At 46.8% G+C, this 27,894-nt stretch overlaps 1 protein-coding gene across 4 annotated transcripts; it reads left to right on the top strand.

Annotated features, from left to right (window-relative positions):
• On the top strand, positions 1-27,803 carry Mapkapk5 (MAPK activated protein kinase 5). 4 transcript variants are annotated; one of them, XM_059248749.1, is made up of 14 exons: positions 3-402; positions 4,830-4,903; positions 5,989-6,064; positions 6,811-6,908; positions 8,059-8,167; positions 9,437-9,526; positions 10,801-10,896; positions 18,607-18,687; positions 20,394-20,581; positions 22,766-22,886; positions 23,883-24,013; positions 24,249-24,364; positions 25,384-25,488; positions 27,616-27,803. In XM_059248749.1, the coding sequence occupies exons 1-14, from the start codon at positions 367-369 to the stop codon at positions 27,708-27,710; spliced, it is 1,416 nt and encodes a 471-aa protein (XP_059104732.1). In that variant the 5' UTR covers positions 3-366; the 3' UTR covers positions 27,711-27,803. The 4 variants fall into 4 exon arrangements, with proteins under 4 accessions (XP_059104734.1, XP_059104732.1, XP_059104731.1 ...); XM_059248748.1 differs by having other exon boundaries at positions 24,249-24,370; XM_059248750.1 differs by lacking the exon at positions 3-402 and adding an exon at positions 4,147-4,239 and having other exon boundaries at positions 24,249-24,370.
• The last annotated feature ends 91 nt before the right edge of the window (positions 27,804-27,894 follow it).

Genomic DNA, 27,894 nt, shown 5'->3' with positions numbered 1-27,894 from the left:
AGCGGCGGCCCCACAAACCCCCCGCACGGCGCTCCAGGCCGGGCCCCTCCCCGTCTCGCCCTGCCCCGGGAGCCTGCCTCCCCGGCCGGGGATGAGGCCGGGAAGCGGCTGCGCGGGGCCCAGCACAAAGGCTTGTCCCCAGGGGCCACCGCCGCTGCCGCCGCCGCCGCCCCCACCAGCCTAGAGCCGCCTGTGGAAGCCGAGCCGGCACCCGGGCCCTCATCCCCTCCGGTCCCCAGTGGCGGGCACTGCCCGTCTCCCCGAGGCCCGGGGACCCGAGCTCCGAGCCCTTTGCTTCCTCGGCTGCCAGGGGACCGGGCAGCCGCGCAGCCTCCGCCGCTCCGGGCTGTGGGAGCCCTGCGGAGCATGTCGGAGGATAGCGACATGGAGAAAGCCATCAAGGTAAGGGAGAGATGCCACTTCTTCCCTGCTTTGTCCTGTGATTCCTCTCAGCGCCAGCCTCGGAAAATCGAGAGAACTTGGATGAGAGTTTAGAGGTTCTAGTCACTAGAATCTGGTGAATCCGGGTTTCAGCCTCCCCGGGATCCTTGGACCGTGCTGAGTTGTGCAGGGTGGGGATGTCCGATTCTCTCCAATCTTCCTTGGCTGGGGTAGTTTGTGCTCAGCTAGAACGAAGGTGAGTAGCGTGGGGATACTTGATGTAAGTAAAACTAAGAGGGCTTCGTAGGACTCTTCACGTCTCATCGCCCCCGAATGCCTGCATTTGCTTCTCGGTGGTCCGCTGCAACACTTGGCAGCGGCTCTAACTGACCCCTCCTGTTAGGTCTGAAACAAGCCTGTTTGAGTGCTTCAGGTCCAGAAGTTGGTTCGCCTTCGTCCAAAACGAGTTCTTCGGATTTTCCCTCCTTATCTGTGCATTCATTTCCTCCTGTTCTCTTGCCTGCCCTCCTAGGAGTCAAGAGTTTATTTCAGAGGAGCTAACAGCACCCTCTGTTCTAAAATGACCCCAAACGAGACTGGGAATGTAGTGCAGTTGGTAGAGTACTTTCCTTACCATGCACGAATCCCTGGGTTTGATCCCTAGCATTTCATAAAACTGGCACAGTGGCGCAAGTCTGTCATCCCAGTGCACAGGAGGATCAGAACTCAGAGATCAGAACTGTGTTTTGAGGTTTTGGTGAGTAAGGGCTCCTGAGCTCAAGCCTGATGCCCTGAGTAAGATCCATGGACCCACAAGGCTGGAGAGAATCAACTTTTTTTCTTTCTTTTTTTGTTTGTTTTTTTGAGGCAGGGTTTCTCTGTGTAGCTCTGGCCGTCCTGGATCTCACTCTGTAGCCCAGGCTGGCCTTGAACTCAGAGATCCATTTGCCTCTGAATCCTGAGTGCTGGGATAAAAGGCGTGTGCCACCACTGCCTGTCGAGAACTTACGCTTGCACGTTGTCCTCTGGTCTTTGAGGACATACACCTGCACAGGTACACAATGAAATCATAGAAAGTTTAAGGTCATCTTTGGCCACATAGGGACTTAAGAGGCCAGCCTAGGGCTACAAACTCTGTGTATAAATCAATAAGTACATAAATTAGAATGACCCTAGTAACAATGACTGTCTTTCGAGATAGGATTCCTGTGTGTAGCCCTGGCTGTCCTGGAACTCGCTCTGTAGAGCAGGCTGGCCTGCTTCTGCCTCCTGAGTGCTGGTATTAAAGGCATGTGCCACCACTGCTCTGCCAGAATAGACTTGTTTGTTTATTTTTTTTTAAGAGTGACAGCTTTGTTATGTGTTGACACTTTTCATATTTTTGTTTGACAGTTTCATGCATTTATCCTTCATTGTTTTGGTTTCACCATTGAGAGTATTTATATTTGCTGGGTATGGTGGCATGTGCTTGAGGCCAGGAGTTCTAGGTTAGCCTAGGAACACAGTGAGATGTCTATCAAAAACGTTTAAACAAAACAAAAAAGAAATGAAAAAAGTCCTTAGTTTGACTCAGTATCAGTATTGTTTCTTTTAGTCTTCGAATGTATTAAAAGTTTTAAGGACATTTTAAAATGTGTGTTTGTGTATGTCTCTGTGTGTGTATGTCTGTGTCTGTGTGTGTGTGTGTGTGTGTGTGTGTGCACATGAAAGTTAGTTCTCTCCTATCATTTGGGTTCCAAGGATACAGCTCGGGCTTGATGGCAAGTGCTTATTACCTGAGCCCTCTTTGGGCATATTTAAAAACAAAAGAAATTAAAAAAAAACTCACCACAACTTTTTCTGGGTGGGGCTGGAAAGATGGCTTAGTGATTAAGAACATCCACTACTTTAAAAAAAAAGAAAAAGAAAAAAAAGCCGGGCGGTGGTGGCGCACGCCTTTAATCCTAGCACTCGGGAGGCAGAGCCAGGCGGATCTCTGAGTTCGAGGCCAGCCTGAGCTACAAAAGTGAGTTCCAGGAAAGGCGCAAAGCTACCACAGAGAAACCCTGTCTTGAAAAACTTTAAAAAAAAAAAAGAACACCCACTACTTTTGTAGAGGACTCCAGTTTGGTTCCTAGCACCCATACTGAGTGGCCCACAGCCACTCACAATGGTCTATATCTCTAGCTCCAAGGGATCTGACACCTTCTGGTTCCAGGGCACTTGTACACTTACCCACACATAAAAAAAAAAAAAAAAAGGGCAGGGCGTGGTGAAACACACCTTTAATCCAAGCACTTGGAAGGCAGAGGCGGTTTAACTCTGAATTCAAGGCCAGCTGGACTATATAGTGAGACTCTTGTCTCAAAACAAAACAAAACGGAGGCTCTGGAGAGAGAACTCAGCACTTAAGAGCACTGGCTGCTCTTGAGAAGGACCTGGGTTCAGTTCCCAGCAACCACATGACAGCTCACAACTGTCTGTAACTCCAGCTCCAGGGAATCTGACACTCTCAAACACAGACCTGAATACAGACAAAACTGCATATAAAATGAAAATGAAAATAATTCAAAACAAAACAGAAACTATTGAGTCTGTGCAGAATCTTTGTGTACAGTAGTCAGATATAGTTACTATTTTTTTTCCTCTTCTATTGGATGATAATTTCATGGGTTTTATATCTCTAGTAATTTTTGTTTAAAGTTGATCATTTGGTAACATTGTAATGACTATGGACTCTGACTCCTCCACCAGCCTGTTACATTTGTAGCTGCCTAGAACTAAAAGGGAATTTCTTTTCCTTGTGCATGCTAATGTCTGCTCAGGGGTGTTAGGTTTTTGTTTTTCTCAGCCTGTGTGTGTTGTCTAGCTATGTCAGCCCCTGATGTGGGCAGAGACTTTCCAGTGTTTTGAACTCTTTGAGGCCTGGACCCCTGCCGCTCAACCCCTGTGGTTCTGGAGTCCTTTCAGAATGGAGCTGACTGCAAAGTCCCTTCTGCCTTTAGATTTTCCCTGGCCTCTCAACCCCCAAGTCCTTGTGGTTTTCTAGTCCATTAATCAAAGAGTTCCGTGGAGAGCTCACTTCGGCCTTATTCTCTGGTCTGTGTATCGGTCTGCCCTCCAAAGCCACAGAGTCTGCATTCGTGGCCAGGACCATTGTCTTGGAGCTTAGCACAGCTGTCCCTTGTCACCTACATTCTCCTGCTCTTACCTGCGCAGTCCACCATCTTCTTCCCTGTCCAAGAGAGCAGCAGCATGGCTTACTTTCATAGGCAGCTTCACGCTGGGAGCAGGCCACACCACTGACTGCTCTGGGCAGTGAGGACGGAGGCTAGGAGCTGCAGGAGCCAGGTTGCATGCTGCGTTTGACCTCACTTCTAGTGGGTTGAAAAGGACAGTTCTCTGTTGTTCAGCTTAGACTCTTCTGAAATAGTTTTGACAATTGACAGGGTCTGCCTCTGCAGTCCTGGCTGGCCTGGAACTCATGTAGACCAGGCTGGCTTGCCTCTGCCTCCTGGGTGCTGGAAGGAAAGGCAAGAGCAGTTCTGTTGTTGTTTTGTTTTGACAATTTTGTCCAGCTTTAAACATGTTTATGGAAGGCAGCTGCCGGCCTTTCCCACTGTCTGAGAATCTCCTGTTCTGTTATCACTGAGCCTCAGAGAATGTTGGTGGTCTACCCAGATAAAGATGGATGGAGAATGAATCTAGAGTACTTCATCTACTCCATCCCAGATCAGTTGTTCTAGAATCTCAAGTGAGGGGCCTGGGCATTGGGTCATTTTGAATTTAAACATTCTCAGGTGGTTATGGTGGTTGGTTACTGAGGAGCAGCAGTCTGGAGTGGGTCTGCAAGTGCTTTTCTTCCTGTTGTGAAAGCAGGTATCCGAATGCCAGGCTTGAACACGTAGCCTGTCTGCTCTCTCTCAAGTAGGCTATCACCTTCACATGGGTGGAGGGTTAGGCCTGAGAGTCCACCACGCTCCTCTCCACACAAGCTGAACAGTTGGTTCAAGGATGTAAGCCTCTACAGATAGCTGACACAGTTTCTGAATCTCAGAAAGTACATTGATTGTTGTGGTGAAGACACACGAGTTACTGTGCCGTGTGTGCACATGCACGAGTTACTGTGCTGTGTGTGTGCACGAGCATGGGGGTGGAGTGCTGGGATGGATGTGGGCCTCTTGTATGCTACGGATTCCGCACCCATCTGAAGTCCTGACCTTGTAATACTTGGACACCCTCCGTAAAGCATCATTTGTCTACTTAAATAGACCGCGTAGGCGGGGATCCTGTGCTATTGGAAGGTAGTGATTGGGAGGTGGTGGCAGTTAAGCAGACAAGTGCAGTTGTAAAGCCCATGGACTGGTTTAGAAGGTGAGGTGCTGAACCAGGCTGTCCTACCTCTGCTCAATTCTCTAGCTTAACAGTGGAATCATCTCTGCCCCTCCCCCTTTTCTCCTTTTTAATAGGAAACCTCCATTTTAGAAGAATATAGTATCAACTGGACTCAGAAGCTGGGAGCGGGAATTAGCGGTCCAGTCAGGTAAGACACCCATGTGGAAAACAGGGCCCACTGCTCTGAGAGGAGACACATAAACAGCCCTGAGCTACAGGCATCAGATGTGCCTTGAGAATTAGCCTGGGTTTAAAGTACAGTAGAGTTTTTGTTTGGTTTTGGATTTGGTTCTAGTGTTGGGTTTTGTGGGTATAAAGAACATGTACTATTGAGCTAGAGTAGAGGGTATTTATACGATTATGTTTTTTACATTTTTATGAGTGAATGTGTGTGAACACACGCACATGGGTGCACATGTGTGCCACAGCACATGTGTGGAAGTCAGAGGATGACTTTCAGGAGTTGGTTTTCCTTTCCTCCATGTGGGTCCTAGAGATCTCATTGGCCCCTTAGTAAAAGCTTTTTTTTACATCTAGACACAGCTAGGTAGCAAGGTCACATGGTCTATAGAATTACAGGTTAGTTTTAAGATGTCAAAATATTTGGGCCAGTGACATGCCTCATTGGGTAGAGGCGCTTATATACAATTCTCGTGGCCTGGATTCAATCTCTGGGACCAACAATAATACTGGAAGGAGAGAACTGATTTGCAGGTTCCCCTGTGACCTCCAAATGTATACACACACAAAATAAGAAATGAAAAATGTAATTAAAAAATGGAAAAGGTGGGACTGGAAGGATGGGTCAGAGAACTGCCTACTCTTGCAGAGGACCTGGATTTGATTCCCAGTCCCATAAAGTAGCTCACAGGCACCTGTAACTCCTGTTGCAGGGGAGCTGATGACCTCTTCTGACCTTCGCAGGGACCTGGTGGAGAACAGATTTACATGCAGGCAAAACGTTCATACAATAAAAACAAATAAAGGAATTTTTTAAAAATGTAGGAAAGGACTGGGTTACTTTTTGAGAGGCTGTCATTTCTGCGTTGTGACATTACTGCTGGGTCGAGACCCAGAGACTTTGCCTGCCACCCGCTGCTCTAGGGAAGATTGTCTGTATTTGTCTGTCTGTCTGTCTGTCTGTCTGTCTGAGACAGAGTTTCTACAGGCCGTGCCCTCCTGGCATTTGCTGTGTAGATCCTAACTGCCACTGTGATTCCCCTCTACACCTAGAGTCTGTGTGAAGAAGTCTACTCAAGAACGGTTTGCACTGAAAATCCTTCTCGATCGTCCAAAAGCTAGAAATGAGGTATGTTCCTTTAGTACTTGGACTTGTTTACACACACACACACACACACACACACACACACACACACACACACACACACACGCATGCACGCGCACAGGAGAGAGGGAGGGGTGTGCAGTGTCTGTGTAGGCCAGAAGAGGGCATTAGATGCCTTAGAGCTGGAGTTACAGGTCATGTGAGCCACTCAGCGTGGGTACTGGGACCTGAATTTGGGTCTTCTGGATGTGCAGAAAACACTCTGAACCACTTGGCCATCTCTCTAGCACATGTTTAGATGTTTTTAGGGCCTAAGAATATGTCCGTGTTTACAGTTAGGCAGGCACCCTCCTGGCAGATAGAGAGATGTGTGGAGAATCTTCTGTCCTACTGAACTTCTCTTCCCTGTTCACATTGTCGAGTTCTGTCACAGTGTGGAGAGCTAGCCAGCATGTGAGCTTTCCCTTCCAGCTGCCTCACATCTTCTTACAGTTAGTAGCGGTGATCTTGAAATAAATGAGTTATGTATGTTTTCTTTTACTAATAGAGGACATAGACAGTGGATCTGTCAGTACAGTTTTATTTGGGAGAAAATACTGAGGAGATGGTCCGGATAGGAAAACAAGATTCTTTTGTATTAGTTAGTCTAAGTGGTAAGGATTTTACAGAAGTAGACATCCTTTGGACTCAGTGTGGTCAGTTTTTGATGGGACATTTGGGGAAAATGATGGCATTTCCTTTGCACAAACATTTCTTGTATTCTCTTTAAGGTGCGTCTGCACATGATGTGTGCCACACACCCCAATATAGTTCAGATTATTGAAGTGTTTGCTAACAGTGTACAGTTTCCTCACGAGTCCAGTCCCAGGTAAGACTGCACAGGGCGGTCACCATACGCCCGCCCATGTGGAGGTCATGTTGTACAGGATTGCCCTCTTCTGTGTCTTCTTTCCCTTCCCCACCCGCTTCCTCTCTCCTTTTCCTACTTCTTTCTCTTTGTGTTTAAATACATAGAAACATTTGTAAGAGCGGAATTATGTAACAAACGCCCAAAGTCTCAGCACTGAGTTTTACCAGCTACTCATGGGAAATCTTGTTTCATCTGCTACCCCTCCTCTACCATTGATTTGACTATTTTCTCTTTTTAAAAAACTTTTTAAGGGTTGGGGATTATAGGTCAGCAATAGAGTGTGTGCATGTGTGCGTGCGTGCGTGCGTGCGTGCGTGCGTGCGTGCGTGTTACAGTTTAGTTAAAAGCAAAATAAAGCATTAAAGAGCCAGGTATAGTGGTACATGCCTGTAATCTTAGAACTGAGAAGCTGAGGCAGGAGGATCATACATTCCAGTCTAGCCTGGCCCACATAGTAAGACTATGTTTCTAAATAAATAAATAAATTGGAATTGAAATAGATTTTATTCCAAATCGGTGAGAGGGGCCCAAATGTCCTTCCAGACCCAGTCTTAGAGGCTGATACAAAGCCCCCGTTGTGGATCTGACTTCCCTTTTGAAGAAAGAAACCATGATTATTCTTTGAGCTGCACATTTGGGAAGTGCCTTAGGTGGACTGAGATGTGAACGCTGTCATGGCAGTACAGTAGGCAGCCAGCAAAGGAGCCTCTTCCTTGCCTTCTGAACCTTAGAAAGCAGCGTAGTGTAAGTGCCGCCTGCCTCCCAGAGGCTGTGGGAAGTGGGCACTGTGGAGCTGGTAAAAAGAGGTGGAGTCTTGAAAGCCAATGGGAACTCGATTGTTTTCCACAACTATCCTCTGTTGGTGAAAGCATTTGGATGGAAGCAGAAGCATTTATATGAAGGAACAGGAACCCAATTCATGTTCTATTGTGTTTTTTCTATTTTCTTTGTTTAGTTGAGCATATGAGGATCATTGCACTTAATTAGTGGCCAGATAACCCTGAACTTAGATAGTGGTTACATATTTCATGGCAGTTTTTGATGCTCAGCGTTTTTTCTTTTTTCTTTTTTTTTTTTTAACTTAACAAAATCAAATGCTTTCAAACAGGGCTCGACTCTTAATTGTAATGGAGATGATGGAAGGGGGCGAGCTATTTCACAGGATCAGCCAGCACCGGCACTTTACAGAGAAGCAAGCCAGCCAAGTAACAAAGCAGGCAAGTCCACCAGGTGGGCGGGCGGGCGGGTGTGCAGGGGCCAGGGGGCGCCGACCCTCTGGCTAAGTGGTCCAATTGCATCCCTCGGGGAAGACAGCTGAAAGAACAGCTCCATTTGACCTCTCATTGCCTGCTTTGTTATAACCAGAAAGGACGCCTCATGGGGAAGTGGGACCCCTTTCTACTTTGGGAGGGAGGATTGTATTCTTAACTGTGTCACCTGTGTCCCAAGGCTGCTGGGAGAGTGTCCTCCACTGACTGATGGCAGCTGTGCACAGGTAGCTTTGGATGCTGATGCCCACTTGGAAGATCCTTTAATATAAACTTGTTCTCAGGCATCTCTACCTGAGATGTTTCTTGCATAAGCCACCCATTATTTCTGCAGATTTTAATACTCTTCTCAGATTTTTATAATAGTGAATGATTCTTAGTCATAATCCATCATATTTTATTGTGTAAATGATTTATGTCCCATGTAATACCCGCACTCCAGCCAGCACTGACCACCATAGAGGTGACAAGCTAAACCTCAGGCTTGTCTTCAGAACAAGCAAGCAGACCCCAGAATGGCAAACGGCCCAGCAGTTAGCTTTATGAGAAAGCTCTCGCCAATTTTCCACCCTCAGTTTTCAAGTGTCTTTTGATGCCTCCTTTCCGACTGACTAGGGAGCAACCAGTATTTGAAGTGCTGAGAATCGCACACCGAGTTGAGGAACTACAGAGTCTTTTCTGTTTAACTTTTAAATTACACCGTTCATTTCTCAAATACTGAGACTAAAGGATGAGCTCTGATCATCTGTAAAAAACCACTGTTGCAGGGCTACACAGACAGATATAATGTCATTAAGTAAGATGAGGTAGAAAATCAAGCCAGCGGGCTGGAAGGTTTTGTCTACCATTCAGCTCCCTAGAGTGCCATTGTCTCTGAGGTGCAGTCCTGCTCCCCTCTGGGCAAGCCCCTGCCTACTGAAGATGCTGCCTGTGGGGTCCCCTACAGTATCTCTCCCAGCAGGGCATTTTACAGGATGCATCCCCTGCTGTATTCTGACAAAGGATCGTTTGCACTCAGGTTTGTTTAGTAATTACAGGCTGTAGTTAAAGTAAGGTGAATTCATTTCTGGGTCTTGATGTCCCAGGTGTGTCTTAGCTTCTGTTTGGAAACCGACACTGGGCACAGCTGTAACTGACTTAACCCCTGGGCTCTCACGCCAGGTGTGTGAGAGCCGGTGCTTTTCTAAGAAGTGGCTGCCCCACTGTGCCCTTTTTCAGATAGCCCTGGCTCTACAGCACTGTCACTTGCTAAACATTGCGCACAGAGATCTCAAGCCTGAAAATCTGCTTTTCAAGGATAACTCTTTGGTGAGAAAACTTGCTTTTCCTCGTTTGATGCTGTCGCTTTGTTTTGTTTGATTTTCTTTCTTTCATTAGACAGAATCTGTGTATCCCAGGCTGGCCTTGAACTTGCTCTGCAGCTGAAGATGACCTTGAACTTCTGATCCTCCTGCCTCTACCTCCTTCTGAGTGCTGGGTTCCAGATATGCATCATCACATTCAGTTTATGGACACTGGGGATTGAACCCAGGACTCCTCCGAGCATAGTAGGCAAGCACGCTGCCAACTGAGGTACATCCCCAGCCTTGTTTTGTCTTTGGCACACTGTCCTGATATGTAGATCAGGCTGGCCTGGAACTCACAGAGACTAGGTTAGCCTAAAACTCAGAGTTTTCCTTTTGCTTCCTGAGTCCTAGGATGGCAGGTGTGTGCTTCCCTCTGGCTACACCGAGTCCGTGTGCAGGAGGTTTTAGGCCAGGAGGCTTCTAACACTTGTTCCCCACTTGTTTCCTTGTTAGGGCCCAGAAATGTCGTGACACCTGTGACATGGGTGATTTGGACAGCACGGATGTATTTACAGGACTTACAAATTTATACTCGGAGGGCCTCTAGGGAAAGGCAGGAATTGACGTGCTTTTTTATGTCACCTTGAAAGTTGTTTGATTTGCTGCTAGCCCTGTCTTGTTTTTGTCTATTCCTGTCTCCTACCCCATATTCCACCAGTCAGTTGCACTAGTTGCCATGAAGCTGATGTTCAGAATGAAGCAGTGCTCGGGGGTGATGAGAGGAGGGGCCAGTAGTCTAAGACACTGTGAACTGTGCTCACAACTATGGATCAAGGCTGACTTTCTTCTGGATTACTTTTAGATTACTGATTGATTGACTGGCTTTTGTGTGGGTGAGTGTTTTCCCTGGAGGTGTATGCAGTGTCTGTGAAGGCCCAACAGGGCATTGGATGCCCTGGGACTGGAGTGGGACCCAAAGCCAGGCGTTCTGCAAGAGCAGGAAGTGCTCATAAGTTCTGGGCCTGCTACAGCCCCTCCGTACTAAGAACAATTTCCATATGCCCTTCACAGGCTCAGGTCTCAGCTAGAAACTGACAAGAACCTCATGCCTGCATTGTCTTCCTTTTATATATATGTAGGGTTTTATCTTCGAGCCCAGGCTGGCCTCAAACTCATGGTAATCCTCCTGCCTCAGTGTCCACAGTGTTGGGATTACAGGCATGAGCCACCACACCTGGCTTCCAAAAGTGTTTCCTGACAGCTGTGCAGTATTGACCCCAGTGTGTTTTCTTTCAGGACGCCCCTGTGAAATTATGTGACTTTGGATTTGCTAAAGTTGACCAAGGTGATTTGATGACACCCCAGTTTACCCCTTATTATGTAGCACCTCAGGTAAGCATGTTTTCTTCCTTACAGTGTATTGCCAAATTGCCTGTAGCCTCTTGTTCCTACTTTTTCTTTTCTTTTCTTTTTTTTTTAAAAGATTTAACTATGAGTGTATTTTTTTAATTTGGGTTTTTTTTGGGGGGGGGGTGGTTTCAAGACGAGTTTTCTCTGTGTAGTGTTGGAACCTGTCCTGGAACTCACAGAGATCCAACTGCCTCTTCCTTCCGAGTGCTAGGATTAAAAGCGTGTGCCACCACCACCTGGCAAGTGTATTTTTATATAAGAATGTTACTATAGGTGCTCATGCAGGCTCTGAGAGGGTGTTGGATTTCCTGGAACTGGAGTTATAGGTAATTGTGGATACTGGGAATTGAACTTGGATCCTCTGTAAGAGCAATACATGCTTGTAATTGCCAAGCCATCTCTCCAGTCCCAGCTCTTGTTCCTTCTCTTCTAGGCTTGTATCAAGGTGGGGAGCAGGCACTCAGATTCAGAAACCTCTAGATTGCTTCATTTAGTATAGAATTTTGCTTTTTTTTTTTTGTTTTTGGTTTTTGGTTTTTCAAGACAGTTTCTCCGTGTAGTTTTGCACCTTTCCTGGAACTCACTCTGTAGACCAGGCTGGCCTCGAACTCACAGAGATCCTCCTGCCTCTGCCTCCTGAGTGCTGGGATTAAAGGCGGGCACCACCACCGCCCAGCAGAATTTTGCTTTTAAAATCAGCTTTTAGGCTCTGGGTAAAGTGTTTACCGCACAAGTCTGAGGACCTGAGTTGGAGTCCCTAGAGCCTGCATAAGGCTGATGTGCATGTATTTACAGTCCCTGTGTTCTGTCGTGATGTGGGAGGTGAAGACAGGAGAGTCCCCAGAAGCTCACCTGCTAGCTGCTTGGCATATGCAGTGGAGAAACAAGAAACTTTGCCTCAAACACGGTGGAAGGCAAGGACCTATCTCCATGTGAGGTTGTCCTCTGACCTCCCTGCATGTGTGCTGTAGCGTGCACACACCTGAACTCACATGAAAACATGTAATTATATGTACACACGATATGACCATGCACAATATTTATTTTTTTTTAGACAGGGTTTCTCTGTGTAGCCCCAACTGTCCTGGAACTTGCTCTATAGACCAGACTGGTCTCAAACTCAGAGATCCGCCTGCCTCTGTCTCCTGAGTGCTGGGATTAAAGGCATGTACCATCACACCCAGCGCACAAATTTTTTAAAAATCAACTTTTGTTAAGCTATAGTTTAGAGGTTTTGTTTACATGCTGTAAAACACTATAGATCCAGGAAAGCCAGGGGGCTTTATATTGTAGATACTACCAACCCCCACCACATATTCCACGTGTTTTCCTGTATCTGCCTGTGATAGACTTCAGGACATAGCGTTATCACTACTCCTGTGCATGGCACTGTTGTTAAGCACTGTGATCTTGCCCTTGTGATATCTGAATAGGCTGTTAGGTGACTCACAGGTGTGTAGGGGTGGAGGGCAGATACTCTTAGTGGAGGGAAGGGTCCAGTCCCAGGTGCTGTGGAGCAGGATGGTGCTGCACGTAGCGTACTCAGTGGTGCAGAACTTGTAGGTTAAGATTGTGCAGTTTCTTACCTTATGGTTTTGGACTGGGGTTAACTGCTGGGAACTGAAACCGTGGGAAACACAACTGTAGAAAAGGGAGACTCGGGGTGTGCGCTGGCTCAGTGTGTAAACCTGACAAGCTGAATGTGGTTCCCGGGGGCCCACATGGTGGAAGGAGAGAACTGAGTTCTTGGACTACACCTGTGCTGCCACACACATGCACATCATACCCAGCAACTAAACACGTAATTGAAACGTGCTTTTAGAAGGGACTCATCTGTGCTGCATGTGTCAATAGAGTCCTTTCTGTTGCTAGGTAGTATTCCATTCTACAGCCAGACTGTGTTTGTTTTTCATGCACTATTGGCCATTTTTAATACAGCTGCTAATTAAGAATATTCGTTTATGCATGTGGCGGTGGCACACACCTTTAATCCTAGCACTCGGGAGGCAGAGCCAAGTGAATCTGAGTTTGAGGTCAGCCTGGTCTACAGAGTAACATCCAGGACAGGCACCAAAACTACACAGAGAAACTCTGTCTCAAAATTGAGGGGAAAAAAAATTTATTTACTAATTTTGAGTTCATAGTTTCCCATCTGTAAGGTACCTTACAATAGCTTTTGTCATTTGTGGGTTTTTTGTTGTTGTTGTCTTGGCTTCTTTTGTTTTCTTAGAGTCTGACTATGTAACCCAGGCTGGCCTGAAATGCAGAGATCCACCTGTCTTTGTCTCTTGAGTGATTAAAGGTGTGGCTACTGTGTCCAGTGGAAATCACATTTTTGCAGCTGCACTTGTTCAAACAATTGTTGCATTATGGAATTACTTTGCAGTGTTGCTGAGATTCATCTGACTGCAGTAGCTTTCTGTAAGCCTGATCCTCAACAGTATGAGGAAGGAAGCCCTTCAGCTTCCACGGTCCCAGTCTGGACTTGGCCGCTTTGCTGTCCTTCCGTGTGTATGACCTGTCTTCGGTACACACGAGCCTGAGTTGTCAGTGCGCTGGGGGATCCTGTACGTAGAATCTGAGATCGTCTTCCAGCTGTATGCCACTGGGTTATGGAGATGCAGGGGATTTTTGTACCTGACGTTGTTTCCTAGTATCTGAGTGTACTTTCATCATTTTTGTTGGTCCTTTGTTGTTGTTTTAGTTTGGTTTCATTTTTCAAGACAGGGTTTCTCTATGTAGCCCTGGCTGGCCTCCAACTCAACAGAGAACCACCTGCCCCTGCCTCTAGAGTGAGCCACCGCCATCTGGTTGATGATTGTTTTTTCTGTAGATTTATTAGGATTCCATCCCTAGAAGTTCCTGTTGTTGTAATGCATACCTTTAGTTGGTAGGTTCCTTTCTGTCTTCCTGCTCCATTGAACCAGCTAAGACTACCATGGAGGACAGGCTCATGTCAACATAAGAACAGACATCCTACAGAAGCAAAGTTCACTTTAGCCACTAAGTCTAGGGTAACTTCTGTTTCTGTGGGTGTCAGTGGAAGGCTAAGGGAGTTCTCTCTGTTCCCGTAGAGGAAAGTGCATGTGTGTTACATTGTTCTCAGTGCTTTTCCTCTCCACCCCCCCTTTAAAATAATGTCTTAAAACTAGCCCAGGTTGGTCTTGAACTCACAGCAGTCTTCCTGCCTTAGCTTCCTGAGTGCTGGAATTACAGGCATGAAGTACTACACCTGAATGTTCGTGAGTTAATATTTTGGTAAGGCATTTGTATTTTCTGTCGGAGACTATTGGTCTGTAATCTCCTGTAATACCTTTGCCTGCTTCTAGAGTTACTGGGTCAAAGCTGACTTAATGAGATAGTTGGAAAGTTTGTTGTTGGTTTTGTGAGACCCTTTGTGTAAGATCGCTTGTTGACTTACCATGGGCTGTGCCCTACTGATCCCATCATGCATTTATAGTGCTGTGAGTCAAAAATGCATTCAATATATCCAGCCTGCTGAGCATAATAGCATGGTGCAACACATTATGCTTTAGACTAGCAATTTTTTTTTTCGTACAGCATAAACTTTATAAGGAACAGAAGAGCACATTTTCCCACACTGTATTCAGTCCAGTAGAGCCCAGGTTCTGGTACTCTTGCTCACAGTCCTCAGTGAAGACGCTTCAGGCTTTGCCACTTAGCACATCCTCCAGGGCCTGGTTACCTCATCAGTACTCTTCTCTTGGCCAGAAGTACAGTGGGCCCAGAGCTTGGGCTGCACCTCCAAACATTTCTTGGGGTAGAATGGGTAGGCCAGGGTGTGCCTTCTTCAGCTCCACAAAACATTGCTGGATGAGATCCTTCACACTCTGGCTGCCCGGTGAACACTGATGTAAGTGGATATGCATTTCGAACAGCCCCCGATTTGTGCCGATCACTCGGTTAGCAGTGACGGCTGCCGTCTTTGCCAGACTAGCAACTGTTAATCAGGACCATTGCATGACATGATTTAAAACACACTCGTAGAAATTTTTTTCATGTCTTACTGCCTGTGGTTGATCTTGCATGACTAAAACTGAAGAGAAAGGAAAGGATTATAATGCGATATACAGTTGCTTCTCTTTCTCCACCTTCTGTGTGTGTGTGTGTGTGTGTGTGTGTGTGTGTTGTAGTTGTTGGTTGTTTGGGGTTTTGTTTGTTTGAGACAGGGTCTCATTATATAGCTCTGGCGGCCTAGAACTTACTATGTAGACTAGGCTAGCCTCAACCCCAGAGAGAGCTGCCTGCTTTTCTCTCCCAGTTGCTGGAATTAAAGGCATATATCACCATGGCTGGCTGCTGCTGCTCTTTTAGACAAGGGTCTTACTGTAGCACAGGCTGACCTCAAACTCTTGATCCTCCTGCCTCTCCTTCCAGTGTGCTGGGATTACAGCCATGCACTTTTATGCCCAGCAAAAACATTTAGGGCTGAGGTGATGCTCAGTTGAAGTGCTTTCTGGGTTAGTAGGAGGCTCTGAGTGTGATCTGCAGTGCTCGTGTAAAAGCTGGGTTCCTACAAGCTAGGAGCTGCAGCACACACCTGCAGTTCCTGTGCTGGGGGAAGCAAACAGGAGCGTTCTGAGTTTGCTCATCAGTGAGCTCCTCTTCCTTGAGAGAGACCTTTGTTCATTAAATAAGGTGGAAAGTGATAAAAACACCCGATGTTGATTTCTCCTCCTGTACACACATGCAACTGCACACATGAACATAGACACATACATGGACACATACATGGACACAGTTCGTGTTTTATGACATGTTCATATATCCTGGGCTGGCGTAAAAATGGCTGTGTGGCTGACTGATGACCTTGAACTCATCGTTCTACTTCCTAAATGCCTGTCTTAAAAAAATTACTGCAAGAATTTTATGTGGGTTTAGGTTCTAGAACCCATTTGAGTCAATTTTACACATAGATTAGCTGTAGATGCAAGCTTAGCCTTAGCATTTGAATACACACTGGGCCAGGACATTTGTTATGAAGTCTTTTCTGTTCTGCTGTTTTGGAGTGGTGGTCAGGAGACAGCAGTTGAACGTGTGTGCGAGTTTTCGTGCAGACTGGATTCCTATGCTTACAGCTGTCTTCATGCCAGTGTTCCATTGTGTCGCTTGTGTTCTGTAGAACCGCTCTCAGCAGCAGCTGCGTGTCAGGCATCGAGGGCATCGCCTTAGAGGGCTGATGTTAGTTCTCTAACCTCCAGTTTCCCTGTGGTCTCTGGAACCTCTTGGTTTCTGACATAAAAGCCTGAGATCTGACTGGGATTGTCGGGGAGCTGTCATGCACACTGACCTCTAGACAACATTAGCCCACCAGTGATGACCACGTTGGGTTACTACATTTTTTGCTTTTAAGAACGCCTCATACACACCCCATCTATATCCCTATCCCAAGGTGGCCTCAACCTCGTGATCCTTCATCCTTTGATCATTCCCCTCTGAACATACCTGATCAAACTCTGTCTGCCTGCCCCAGCCACTAAAATGTTGGAATTATAGGCATTTTGTACTATGCCCAGCTTCCATTTATTTTGTACCATGTTTTTGCTCACTATTATTTGTATAATTTTCATTGTTCAGGTTTTTTACGTACCTTTGTAGATTTATTCTTAGTGTTTAATACTTTTATGCTGTTATAGTGTTTTATTTTTCAAGTTTAGTTAATTCACTTTATTTTCAGTTTTTCAAGACAGGGTTTCTCTGTGTAGCCCTGGTTGTCCTGGATCTCACTCTGTAGACCAGGCTGGCCTTGAATTCACAGAGATCCACCTGCCTCTGCCTCCCAAGTGCTGGGACTAAAGGTGTGCACTACCATGTTCTGCTAATTCATTTTATTTGAAAAAAATTAGATTTATTTTATATATTGAGTGTTTTGGCTGAATATATGTATATACCTGGTACCCTGGAAAGCCAGAAGAGGGAATAAAATCCTTAAAACTGGAATTAGATAGTTGTGAGCCACTATGTAGGTGTTGAGAATTGAACCCTGGTCCTTTGCAAGAACGAGTGTTCTCAAGCATCCAGCCATCTCTCCAGCCCCACTTTGACTTACTCTTATGTAAAAACTGGGCTGGCCAGAGGTGAGCCTGAGTCCACTGCTGAGGGCTGGAGAGAAGACTTGGCACGTAAGAGTGCGTGTTCCTGTTGCATAGGGCTGGAGTTCAGTTCCCAACAGCCCGATGATCCAGTGTCTTCACTCCAGCTCCAGAGGATCTGATGCCCTCTTCTGGCCTCCGAGGACACCCACACACATTTGTGCATACACAGACATAACTCAAAAGGAATTTTAGAACACAGAGTGAGATTCTGATGTGGGCCTTTCTAAAGAGACTCTGAGTCTGTTAGGTGATCTGTAGGTTTTGCAGAGAGCCCTGAAAGCATCTTGTGAAAATGCCTAAGGAGACGGTGCCTGAGGTCTCAGACTGGGCATCTGCCAGCAGCAGCATGAGTGTTGTAGCAGACATGGCACCGGTGTCTCTAGGTCTGGTGATAAAGCAGACTGGTACAGAGCCTCAGACCGCTGTCCTGTGCACTGGCCTAACCAACAGTTTGGCCAGAATGACAGTCCCGTGGGTGGCAATAGCCACCTTCTTGGGAGCATTTGTCTTCAAGATCCATGTGACTCTTACAGTCTCTGAAGTCCATCTTGCTGGTGTGGATCTCCTTTTGCATAGGCATAAGAGCGTTTCCAGGGACAGGCCAGTGGTCACAGACTCCCTAATGGTCAGAAAGAAGAGACAAATCTCCTCTTTGGGGATAAAGATAAAAGGACTTGACCCTGATGTGCTCGGTCTAGCTGGACACATCCTTAACTGACTGATAAATTACTAGCTGTAAGAAGGAAGCTTGAAAGTATTTTGGTTTTGAGACAGAGTCTCACTCTGTAGACTAGGCTATGCTTGGGATTAAAGGTGTGTGCCAACATGCCTGGCTAAAAGCCTGATGTTGAGGTTTTTTGAGGGTTTTTTTGTTTGGGGGTGGGGGTTGAGACAGAGACAGGATTTCTTTGTGTAGCCCTAACTGTCGTTGAATTCAGAAATCTACCTGCCTCTGCCTTCCAAGTGCTGGGATTAAAGGCATTTCAGGGGCTGGAGAGATGGCTCACTGGTTAAGAGCACTGGCTGCTCATCCAGAGGTTTTGAGTTCAATTCCCAACACCCACATGGTGGCTCACAGCCATCTGTAACTGCAGTCACAGGGGATCTGACAGCCATTTCTGGCCTCCAAGAGCACTGTGGTGCAGAGACATACATGTAGGCAGAACATTCTTCCACATAAAAATAAAAGATTAAAAAATATATTTAAAAAAAAAAAGGTGTGCACCACTGCTGCCCAGCCTGATGTTACTTTTTTCTTTCTGTCTTTTTTTTTTTTTTTTTTTAGGTTTATTTATTTATTTTATGTATATGAGTGCTCTGTCTGCATGTATGACTTTATGCCAGAAGAGGGCATTACAGATGGTTGTGAGCCACCATGTGGTTGCTGGGAATTGAACTGAGGACTTCTGGAAGAACAGCCGGTGCTCTTAACCACTGAGCCATCTCTCCAGCCCTGATATTACTTTTGGATTGTTGATTGTCGCTTCATCTTTCACCTTGTCGTTGGTCCCCAGCTGTGGGACATTGGTGGTGTGATTTCCAACAAGCTGTCTCATTTGGTCTGACTCTTTGCTAGGTACTGGAAGCACAGAGAAGGCACCAGAAGGAGAAGTCTGGCATCATACCTACCTCGCCAACGCCCTACACTTACAACAAGGTGAGGGAGGAGGAGGTGGTCAGCCCCTTCCCACTGTGGACTCGGTGACTCTGTGAGATGGTGGGGTGCCGCAGCAGCTGCAGTACCGGAGGGACCCAAGTGGGACCCAAGTTTCTCATCTGCTGAGACAGATGAAGTAAGGTCCTTGTTTAGAGCCTGCAGCAGGGGCCATCGTCACGGTACAGTCCCCTGACAACACAGAAGTGGCCTGGTTAGCTTTCATTTTACAAGTGAAGGCCGTTTTTGAAAAACTGGTACTGGAGCACTCTGGCCATTGATGGTGTCATTCCTGGTGCTTCATAAAATGCCAGTTTGAGAAAGATAAGAGGAGGTCCATTTAAACAGAACTGCCTAATTTGAACAGTGTCTTCTGTGCAGAGCAATTGCTTGGTTACTTGGTGCTGTCTGTATCTACAGCCACACACCAGACATGGCTCTGCGGACCTCATGAGGCCAGCACCGCTGGAAATGGGTTCTGGAGTTGCTGAGCAGATTGTAAAAAGTGCTTTTTTGAGCACTTGAAACTAGCTACAGGTGATGGGAGCCTAGGATAACTGCTGTGGATCCCCACACTCACAATGTGTGGCTTCATTTAGGCCACTAAGCTGCGCTCTTGACAGGAGCTTTCAGAAGGATTTGTGGAGTTGGCAGGTACTAGCCAGGCAATGGCAGGTTCAGTGAGATAACCCTTCCCGAGGGAATAATGCCAAAAATGATAGCGGAGGACACCGGGCTAGCCTGTGGCTTCACTGCAGAGTGCATAGCGTGTGCATCCCCACAACCGTGCACAAGCACACACACACACAGAGGTCAGCAGAGCACTTGTGCTCAGTGCTCACTGGTGGATCCCTTGACCTCCTGGACACTGGGCCTGAAGGAGCTTGCATGTGTGCATCCTGCGGGACAGGTGACTGCAGACCCAGAGCACTGAGCCAGTACTGAGTGCTGACGGTCCCCACACTGACCCTGTGCAGCCTCCCACCCAAGGCTGCTCACGAGAGCTACTGTAGAGAGAAATGTGGCCCTAGGGTTGTTACAACCTATCTTTGAAGACTGAGTAGTGAGGAATTCAAGGAAATGTGAAACATGCCTTCCGATCTCATACCTGACTACTCAGGAGAGTTAAGAGAGAAACTTCTTATTTGGGGCTTTTACCTGGAGAACTTTCTCTGCTCTTTCATTACTTATAATTACTGACAGTGTTCTCTTCATTTGTAATTTATTCTCTTCATTTGTAATCTATATAGGTTTTTTTTTTTTTTTAAATTCAGTTAGAAGTTTTTAACAAGAATAGAGTAGGATACAGTTGTCATATGTGACCAACAGCGAATGCTTTTAGACCTCCACATTTTGTTGCACTGCTTTGGCCTTTTCAAAATGGTCATTCCATTTAGCGCCAGCGTGCACATGTCTTAGCTACTGTGGTGAACACTCTCTCCACCGTCCAGATTGACACAGCATGTGGTCCTGTGCGAGCTAGCTTTTAGCTTTCTGCTTCCTTGCTCAAGACTGGCTGATGTGCATGTGATAGACACATGCAGTATTGGTGGCTCTCAGAGACAGGAAGAGAACACAGTCTTCTAAGATGTCCTCAACTGCCACTGTCCTTGGTGATAGCAGCTTGTATGTGTTGGTGCTGCACACACCTGGACTGTAGTTGGAGGCTCTTCTCTGATCAGAGTGATTATTTTCTATTTTGCTTTCAGAGCTGTGACTTGTGGTCCCTAGGGGTGATCATCTATGTGATGCTGTGTGGATATCCTCCTTTTTACTCCAAACACCACAGTCGGACTATCCCAAAGGATATGCGGAGAAAGATCATGACAGGAAGTTTCGAGTTTCCAGAAGAAGAATGGAGCCAGATCTCAGAGATGGCCAAAGATGTTGTGAGGAAGTGAGTGCCTGGGCTGCTGAAAGGGTGCTTAGGGAGCCCTGAGCGGGATGCAGGATAAAGAGAAGTGCTTTGTTGCTTGGTTCACTGTCTCTACACAGCTTGAGTAAAGAGTTCTTTTAGTGGGCAGTGGTGGTGCACACCTTTAATCCCAGCACTCAGGAGGCAGAGGCAGGCGGATCTCTGTGAGTTCAAGACCAACCTGATCTACAGATCGACTTCTAGGACAGGCTCCAAAGCTGCACAGAGAAACCCTGTCTCAGAAAAATAAACAAACGAATCAGGGCTGGAAAGATGGCTCAGTGTTAAGAGCACTGGCTGCTCCTGCAGAGCTAGATTCTCAGCACCCACATGGAGGCTCACAACTGCCTGTAACTGCAGTTCCATAGGGCTTAATGTTCTTTTCCGGCCTACTCCGGCACTGCACACATAACGTGTGCACGGATAACGTGCAGGCAGACACTCAAGTATAACATAAAAATAAATATAAAAAAAGAATTAGACGGAGGCTGGAGAGATGGCTCAGAGGTTAAGAGCACTGACTGCTCTTCCAGAGGTCCTGAGTTCAATTCCCCAGCAACCACATGGTGGCTCACAGCCATCTGTAATGAGATCTGATGCCCTCTTCTGGCGTGCAGGCATACATGCAGGCAGAGTGCTGTATACGTAATAAATCTATCTTAAAAAAAAAAAAAAAAAAAAAAAAAAGAATTACGTGGGCAGTGGTGGCGCATGCCTTTAATCCCAGCACTTGGGAGGCAGAGGCGGGTGGATCTCTGTGAGTTCGAGGCCAGGACTGTTATATAGAGAAACCCTGTCTCGAAAAACCAAAAAAAAAAAAAAAAAAAAAAGGCACAGTGACTGTCCATGAGGAAGAGCTGACACAGACCTGTCAGGAGAGCTGAACTTGAGATGTAGTTCCTCCAGTCCAGCTGTGCCTGCTTGACTTGTCCTACTGACAGCAGTTCCTTTTAAAAGTGAGCTTGTGCCAGGCATGCTGATCCCTGCATGTAAGACCAACACTTGGAAGGCTGAGGCAGGAGAATCATGAATTCAGTGCCAACCTGGACTACATAGACCCTGTATCAAACGAAAAAGTTTAAAAAGTGAGGTGGTGGTTTAGGGAGTCTGCTGTACAGGGAGACTAGTTCCTAAAATGTATAAGGACTTCCTGTGATGGTGAGGGCAGGGTTTGAACTCCTATCCATCTTCATATGCTGCTTCTCTGTTGTATGCCCAGCTCTGTAATACATCTTGGTGGCTCTCTGCTTCTTGTGTGTGGAGGTGTGCATGCATGTAGCGGTCAGAGGTCAATCTTTAGTGTCATTTTTCAGACCTTCTTCCATATTTTTGACGAGGGATGTAGGCCTTGTCCTGACTCAGACATTGGGATGAGGGGCTATGTAGTTAGAAGAGGTGGTGCTGCAGAGAGCCCAGAAGTATGCGGGGGTGAGCTAAGTGTTACATTAGCCTGAATGGCTGTGAGGTCATGAAGTATGACCCAACGCAGCTGCTAGAGAGACTGTTGACTTATGAGAAAGCGCCACATGACGACGGTCTGTCATAGTTGTTGACTGCCTCTGAATAAAGAAAGGTTCAGGTCCTACCATAGGATGGGATCTCCTTTTTTTTATCTTGGATAACAGCCTGTTGTTTGAAAACTGCATGGCCTTCAGCTAATTTACAGCCACTATTAACCAAAAGTAGTTGAAGCATTGTCCTAGAAACCTCAGTGTGGGATTAAATACAGCAGGTCTTATAGGCATGTTGGTCTGTCTACTGAATCTTGTGATGTGGTCCTGAAGTTTGGTTTTTGTCTTTTTTTTTTTTCTTTTCTCCTTTTTGAGACAGAGTTTCTTTGTATAGCCCTGGCTGTCCTGGAACTTGCTTTGTTCCAGGCTGGCCTTGAACTCAGAGATCCACCTGCCTCTGCTTCCTGAGTGGTGAGATTAAAGACAGATACCATCACACCCAGCTTTGAAGTATCTTTGAATAAAACTTCTGGTGCCCCTTTCAATCTGGTGCCCAGGAGACTTCTTAGTGTACCCACAAGTAGATGGGACTGGCTCCCCGTCCTGCCTTGCTGCTCCAAGCCCCAGGCCTGTAGGAGCTGGTAGAATCAAACTTCCTTCGTTTCTTCTGGGGACATCTCTGCATGTTGTGTCTGTTGGTGTGTTTTCTCTCTAGGCTCCTAAAGGTCAAACCAGAGGAAAGACTCACCATTGAGGGAGTGCTGGACCATCCCTGGCTTAACTCGACGGAGGCTCTGGATAATGTGCTGCCCTCTGCTCAGCTGATGATGGATAAGGTTTTGAGTGATAGCTTATTTGGGTGTCTGAAAAGACAGTGTGAGAAAGGGAAGTTGGGCCGACTGAATATAGGGCTTGAAGGGAAACAGTCATGCTTGTTTTCTCCTGTCTCCAAGGACTACCTTTTACACTTGCAGTGTGGGTTTGGTGGCACAGAGCACATATGGTCCCTTCCCCCAAGGGGTTTAAGTTAGGCTGGTTGGGAAGGCAAACAAATTATTTTAGAAACCAGATCTTGGGTGCTGTGGGAATTCAGAAATGAACATCTCTGAGGGTGTGTGCCACCCAGGAAGAAGGCAGAGAGCCTCACACTTTATTTACTGGCTGCTTGAGGAACATGAAGATTTATTGTTTCATTATCTGTGTGCCATTATGTGCATTCAGGTGCTTCTGGAAGCCAGAAGAGGGCGCACTTGAGCTGGACCTATAGGTGGTTGTGAGCTGCCTGTTGTGAGTGCTGGGAACTGAAATGGGTCCTTTGTAGGAACAGTGTGTACTTACAACTGCTGAGCCATCTCTCTAGCATTAGTTATGTTATTCTTACTCAAGAAGGCTAGCTGGTAGGTGGCTTAGGTGTGGTCTGCTGGCCCCTCTGGGCCTCACTGATCTAGGGGGAGAATCCTCTGCCTGAAAATTTGTATGCCATCAACATACTTTATGGATCTCCTTTGTCTTGGATTGGCTTTTTAGTGTCAAGTAACAAATGTGGAAGGAAACAAGCTGCAGAGCCAAGCACAGTGGCACACCACTCCCAGTGCTCACTCGGGAGCTTGGGTTGGCAGATCGCATGAATCCTAGAGTTCAGAATGAGCGTGGGCAACATAACCAAAAGTGTTCAACAGCCAGAAGGCAGTGGAGCCGATGATAGTGTTTACGTGCAGGCAGTGGTCGCGGGGATCCAGCAGGCCAGGGGAACAGATGATAGTGTTTACATGCAGGCAGTGGTCACGGGCATCCAGCAGGCCAGGGGAACTGATGATAGTGTTTACATGCAGGCAGTGGTCGCGGGGATCCAGCAGGCTCATGCCGAGCAGCTGGCCAACATGAGGATCCAGGACCTCAAGGTTAGCCTCAAACCCCTACACTCCGTGAACAACCCCATCCTGAGAAAGAGGAAGTTACTTGGGTAAGTGAGCTTATTTCTTTGATCTTCAGAGTAGGCATGGTTGAGTGGTGAGTGCTGGGAATTCAGCCAGGGGTCTGCCCTCTTTCTGCAGAGGGTAGATAGTATGGAGTTTTTAAGTGGCCTCAGAAGGTGGACACACTCTGTAGTTACTTTTTTCTGAACGTTCTGGTATCTTGAGTTTGGAGCTGGGTTCTGAGGTCTTACCTTGCTATTATCTTTCCCCACGCTTGTAAAGCACCAAGCCAAAGGATGGTATTTATATACACGACCATGAGAATGGAGCTGAGGATTCAAATGTTGCCTTGGAAAAGCTTCGAGATGTCATTGCCCAGTGTATCCTCCCCCAGGCTGGTAAAGGTCATGCCACTTACTAATGTTCTGCGTGTGTGTGTGTGTGTGTGTGTGTGTGTGTGTGTGTGTGTGTGTGTGCGCGCGCGCACACGCACATGGGTGTGCATGTGACAGGAGTGGATAATTTGTGATGGTCTCTTTGTCTCTTGCACTAAGTACAGTATATGAGGGAGTCCACATCTACTAGGAAGTATAGACAGTGCCAAGTGCAGACACGTGGTAAGTTTGTGTCTTTGGTTTTCTGTGAAGTTCTCAGTTCAGGCTATCTGCCAGTACCAGGTATGGCAGTGATTTGTGTTGTCTGAGTTTTGCAATGAAGGCACAAAGTATCGGGTGAAGAATGGAAATGTGAACAAGGTCTAGGTATTGGTTAGAGGCCATCAACACCATTTCTAGGACCTTCACAGTGCAACACCGTGCATCTGTGATAAGGACACTGCACGAGCTCACAGCTGGCCCTGCTGCAGCCTCCAGCCCTGGGCTTGACTGCCTTTACAGGACGTAGCCCCATCCCAAGAGCCTCCCTGTTCAGATGGCAGGGGTGTGAGCTGCTGTTCTCAGCTAATGAATGAAGCTTCATATTAGGTGGGGTCAGAAAAGGTTGGATTAACCTGTCTTCCTAAATCCTTTGCCATTTAAGAGCACTCTGGGAACATGCCTGAGTATTTTGAAGCAAGGGATGAGTATAGGAAGAGAGTAGCACACACAGCCTTGCTCTTCCTCTCTCTTGGCTAGGTGGTTTTGTTCAGAGACATTCTCACATTTCTCTGACTCCCAGCACTCAGCCTTGGGCTTGTCAGAGCACACGGGTGAAGATTTTAAAATCAAACTTAGAAGAGCTCAGTGACCAGAGGGTCACCTGGGGCACCAGGATCCGCAGGAAGCCAGTGTTCTAGCAAATCATGCATGTTGTGTCATACTTTTCTCAACTCGTTGGTCATCACGTCCTTCCATTTCTGATGCTAAAATCCCGTGATGCTACATAAAAATGGAAACTTCCTCTCCTTTCTTGCCCATAGGAGAGAATGAAGATGAGAGACTGAATGAAGTAATGCAGGAAGCCTGGAAGTACAACCGGGAGTGCAAGCTCCTGAGGGACGCTTTGCAGAGCTTCAGCTGGAACGGTAAGATGCAGCAGCTCCGTCCCTTAGACACAGACGGGCTCTTTGAGGCCAGAGCCAGGTTAGGATGGTGTGTAAAGAGAAGGGGCTCCGGGGGCAGGCCCCCTTTACCCGCCCAGGCGTGTCAGGCCCCCCTTTACCCGCCCAGGCGTGTCAGGCCCCCCTTTACCCGCCCAGGCGTGTCAGGCCCCCCTTTACCCGCCCAGGCGTGTCTGCTGTCTGCTCCTTGCACCTGTTTTCTACAAAGTGCATTGTGGGTTACAGAATGAACACTGGAGAGCTCTGTCAAATATTTCAAAGACAAAACAAAACCAGATTCATGCCCCACATTCCTGGGCTGTTGACCAGATGATCAAGGAACAACACTATGCAGTCGGAGAGTACCAGAAAGTTTTCCAGAACCATCTGTTAAAGCTCAGAGTCATTTGACTGAGAAGGGTTCCCAGATCTGCCACTGGGCAAACTTCTTCCCCAGAACAACAAGGTGGAGCGGGAGACTTTTTCCCTGCTCTGTTCTCCGCAGCCTGGGGTGGCATTTTATCTCCAGCTGAGTAGACTGTATCAGACCCGCTCCAGTGTCTGGGGAACAGAGGGGGCGTGCTTTGACTCTGTCCCCTGCATGTTTCCTGAATGGGCCTGGCCACCCTACACCTGAACAGTCACTTCACAGGGGATTTGTTTTAAAACGTGAACTGTGTGATGGGGCTGTACAGAGTGTGTACTGTGAGTGTTCAGAGTGCGAACACTGCTGTGTATCCACACCTCTATCACAGTAGAAATGTAGTCTCCATCCAGCCCTCCGCTCAAAGGCCGTTCCAACCCTGACTCTTAGTTCTGTAGTCTGCAGGGGGTTGGTTTGCTCGATTTTATGTGTGTGAGTGTTTGCATGTATGTCTGTGTTAGCACATGTGTGCTAGTGTCTGCACAGGTCACTAGGGGAGGTCAGTGTCCCTGGAGCTGCAGTTACAGGTGATTGTGAGCCACAATGAGGTGCTGGAACTGAACCCAGGTCCTCTGCAAGAACAGCAAGTGCTCTTAACCACTGGGCCAGTCCTCCTGCCCCAAGTTCTGTATTCTGTATAAACAGAACCAGATAGGTCTATGTTCTTTTGTCTCTGGCTTCTTTTAGTCAGTATTTTATTTGTGAGTTCCATCTATGTTCTCATGATATACTGTCCACTCAACACTGAGTGGACATTTAGTTTGTTTTGATAAACAAGGAAAGGGCTGTTGGGAACACTTTTCTGTGTCCTGATGAACAGCTTGTGAAATGGTTTCTTACCTCCTAGGCTTGGATTAACCAGTTCTGAGCAGGCACTGTCCATGTTTTGAAAGCAATTGAATGGGTTCAGGAATGCTCACTGAGGTGCTCTGAGGCTCTGAGCATCTGCAGATGCACCAGCTTGGCTGTTGCTTCTTCAGACTGTGCGGATTCTGTAGTGTCACTGACTACGGGGTGCATTTGGTTGGCATCAGCCTGGTGACTGTGCTTACCATGATTAGATGCCTACTGATCACTTCGGTTTCCTTGTCTTTCTACCCAGTTGTAACTTTCTTATATACATTTAGGAGGGTTTTTGTTTGTTTTTTCTTTCTTTCTTTTTTTTTTTTTTTTGGTTTTTTGAGATAGAGTTTCTCTGTGTAGCTTTGTGCCTTTCCTGGAACTCACTTGGTAGCCCAGGCTGGCCTCGAACTCACAGAGATCTGCCTGGCTCTGCCTCCCGAGTGCTGGGATTAAAGGTGGGCGCCACTGCTGCCTGGCTGTTTTGTTTTATCAAGACAGGGTTTCTCTGTGAAGTTCTGGCTGTCCTGGATCTCACTCTGTAGACCAGGCTGGCTTTGAACTCACAGAGATTGGCCTGCCTATGCCTCCCGAGTGCTGGGATTAAAGGTGTGCGCCACCATGCCCGGGCTAGCTGCTAGGAGTTTTTATGTACTTGGGTCTGAGTGCCTTGTTGGTTGTACCAGTGATCTCTGGTTTTGTGGCTTGTGAAACTACTCAGTCGCTGCTTGAAAACTGAGGATCTGAACTGCTTCTGGACAGTGGGCCAATTCTGGCTGGTGAAGTATGCTGCTGGCTCTGGCCATGTGAAGAGTTGGAAACTGACCTCGTTCTCTCTTGAGTTCCAGGTCGTGGATTCACAGATAAAGTAGACCGACTGAAGCTGGCAGAGGTTGTGAAGCAAGTGATCGAAGAGCAGACCGGTCCCCATGAGCCCCAGTAGTAAAAGCTTCAAACTGTTTTTAACAATCGGAGAAATTAGTCCTTAATGTAAAAAGTAATTTTTATGTAAATTAATAAATCATAATTTCATTTCCTCGTTGCTTAATGTTGCTATATAGATTTAGGTTCAGAGTTTCCTAACACTTAACTGTTTTCCTTTAAAAAAAAAAAAAAAGAAAGCTCAC

Source organism: Peromyscus eremicus, chromosome 23 (assembly GCF_949786415.1).
Source record: "Peromyscus eremicus chromosome 23, PerEre_H2_v1, whole genome shotgun sequence".
Classification (NCBI taxonomy): domain Eukaryota; kingdom Metazoa; phylum Chordata; class Mammalia; order Rodentia; family Cricetidae; genus Peromyscus; species Peromyscus eremicus.
Note: the sequence above shows the minus strand (reverse complement) of the source record. Positions and strands in the feature narration are given on the sequence as shown.

What these genes read in the sequence shown, in the direction of transcription:
- Mapkapk5 (XM_059248748.1), top strand. Translation starts at nt 367, where the DNA reads ATGTCGGAGGATAGCGACATGGAGAAAGCCATCAAG. An exon ending in CTTATTATGTAGCACCTCAG is followed by an intron (nt 10,897 to 18,606) that starts GTAAGCATGTTT and finishes ACTCTTTGCTAG; the next exon opens with GTACTGGAAGCACAGAGAAG. An exon ending in CTCAGCTGATGATGGATAAG is followed by an intron (nt 22,887 to 23,882) that starts GTTTTGAGTGAT and finishes GTTTACATGCAG; the next exon opens with GCAGTGGTCGCGGGGATCCA.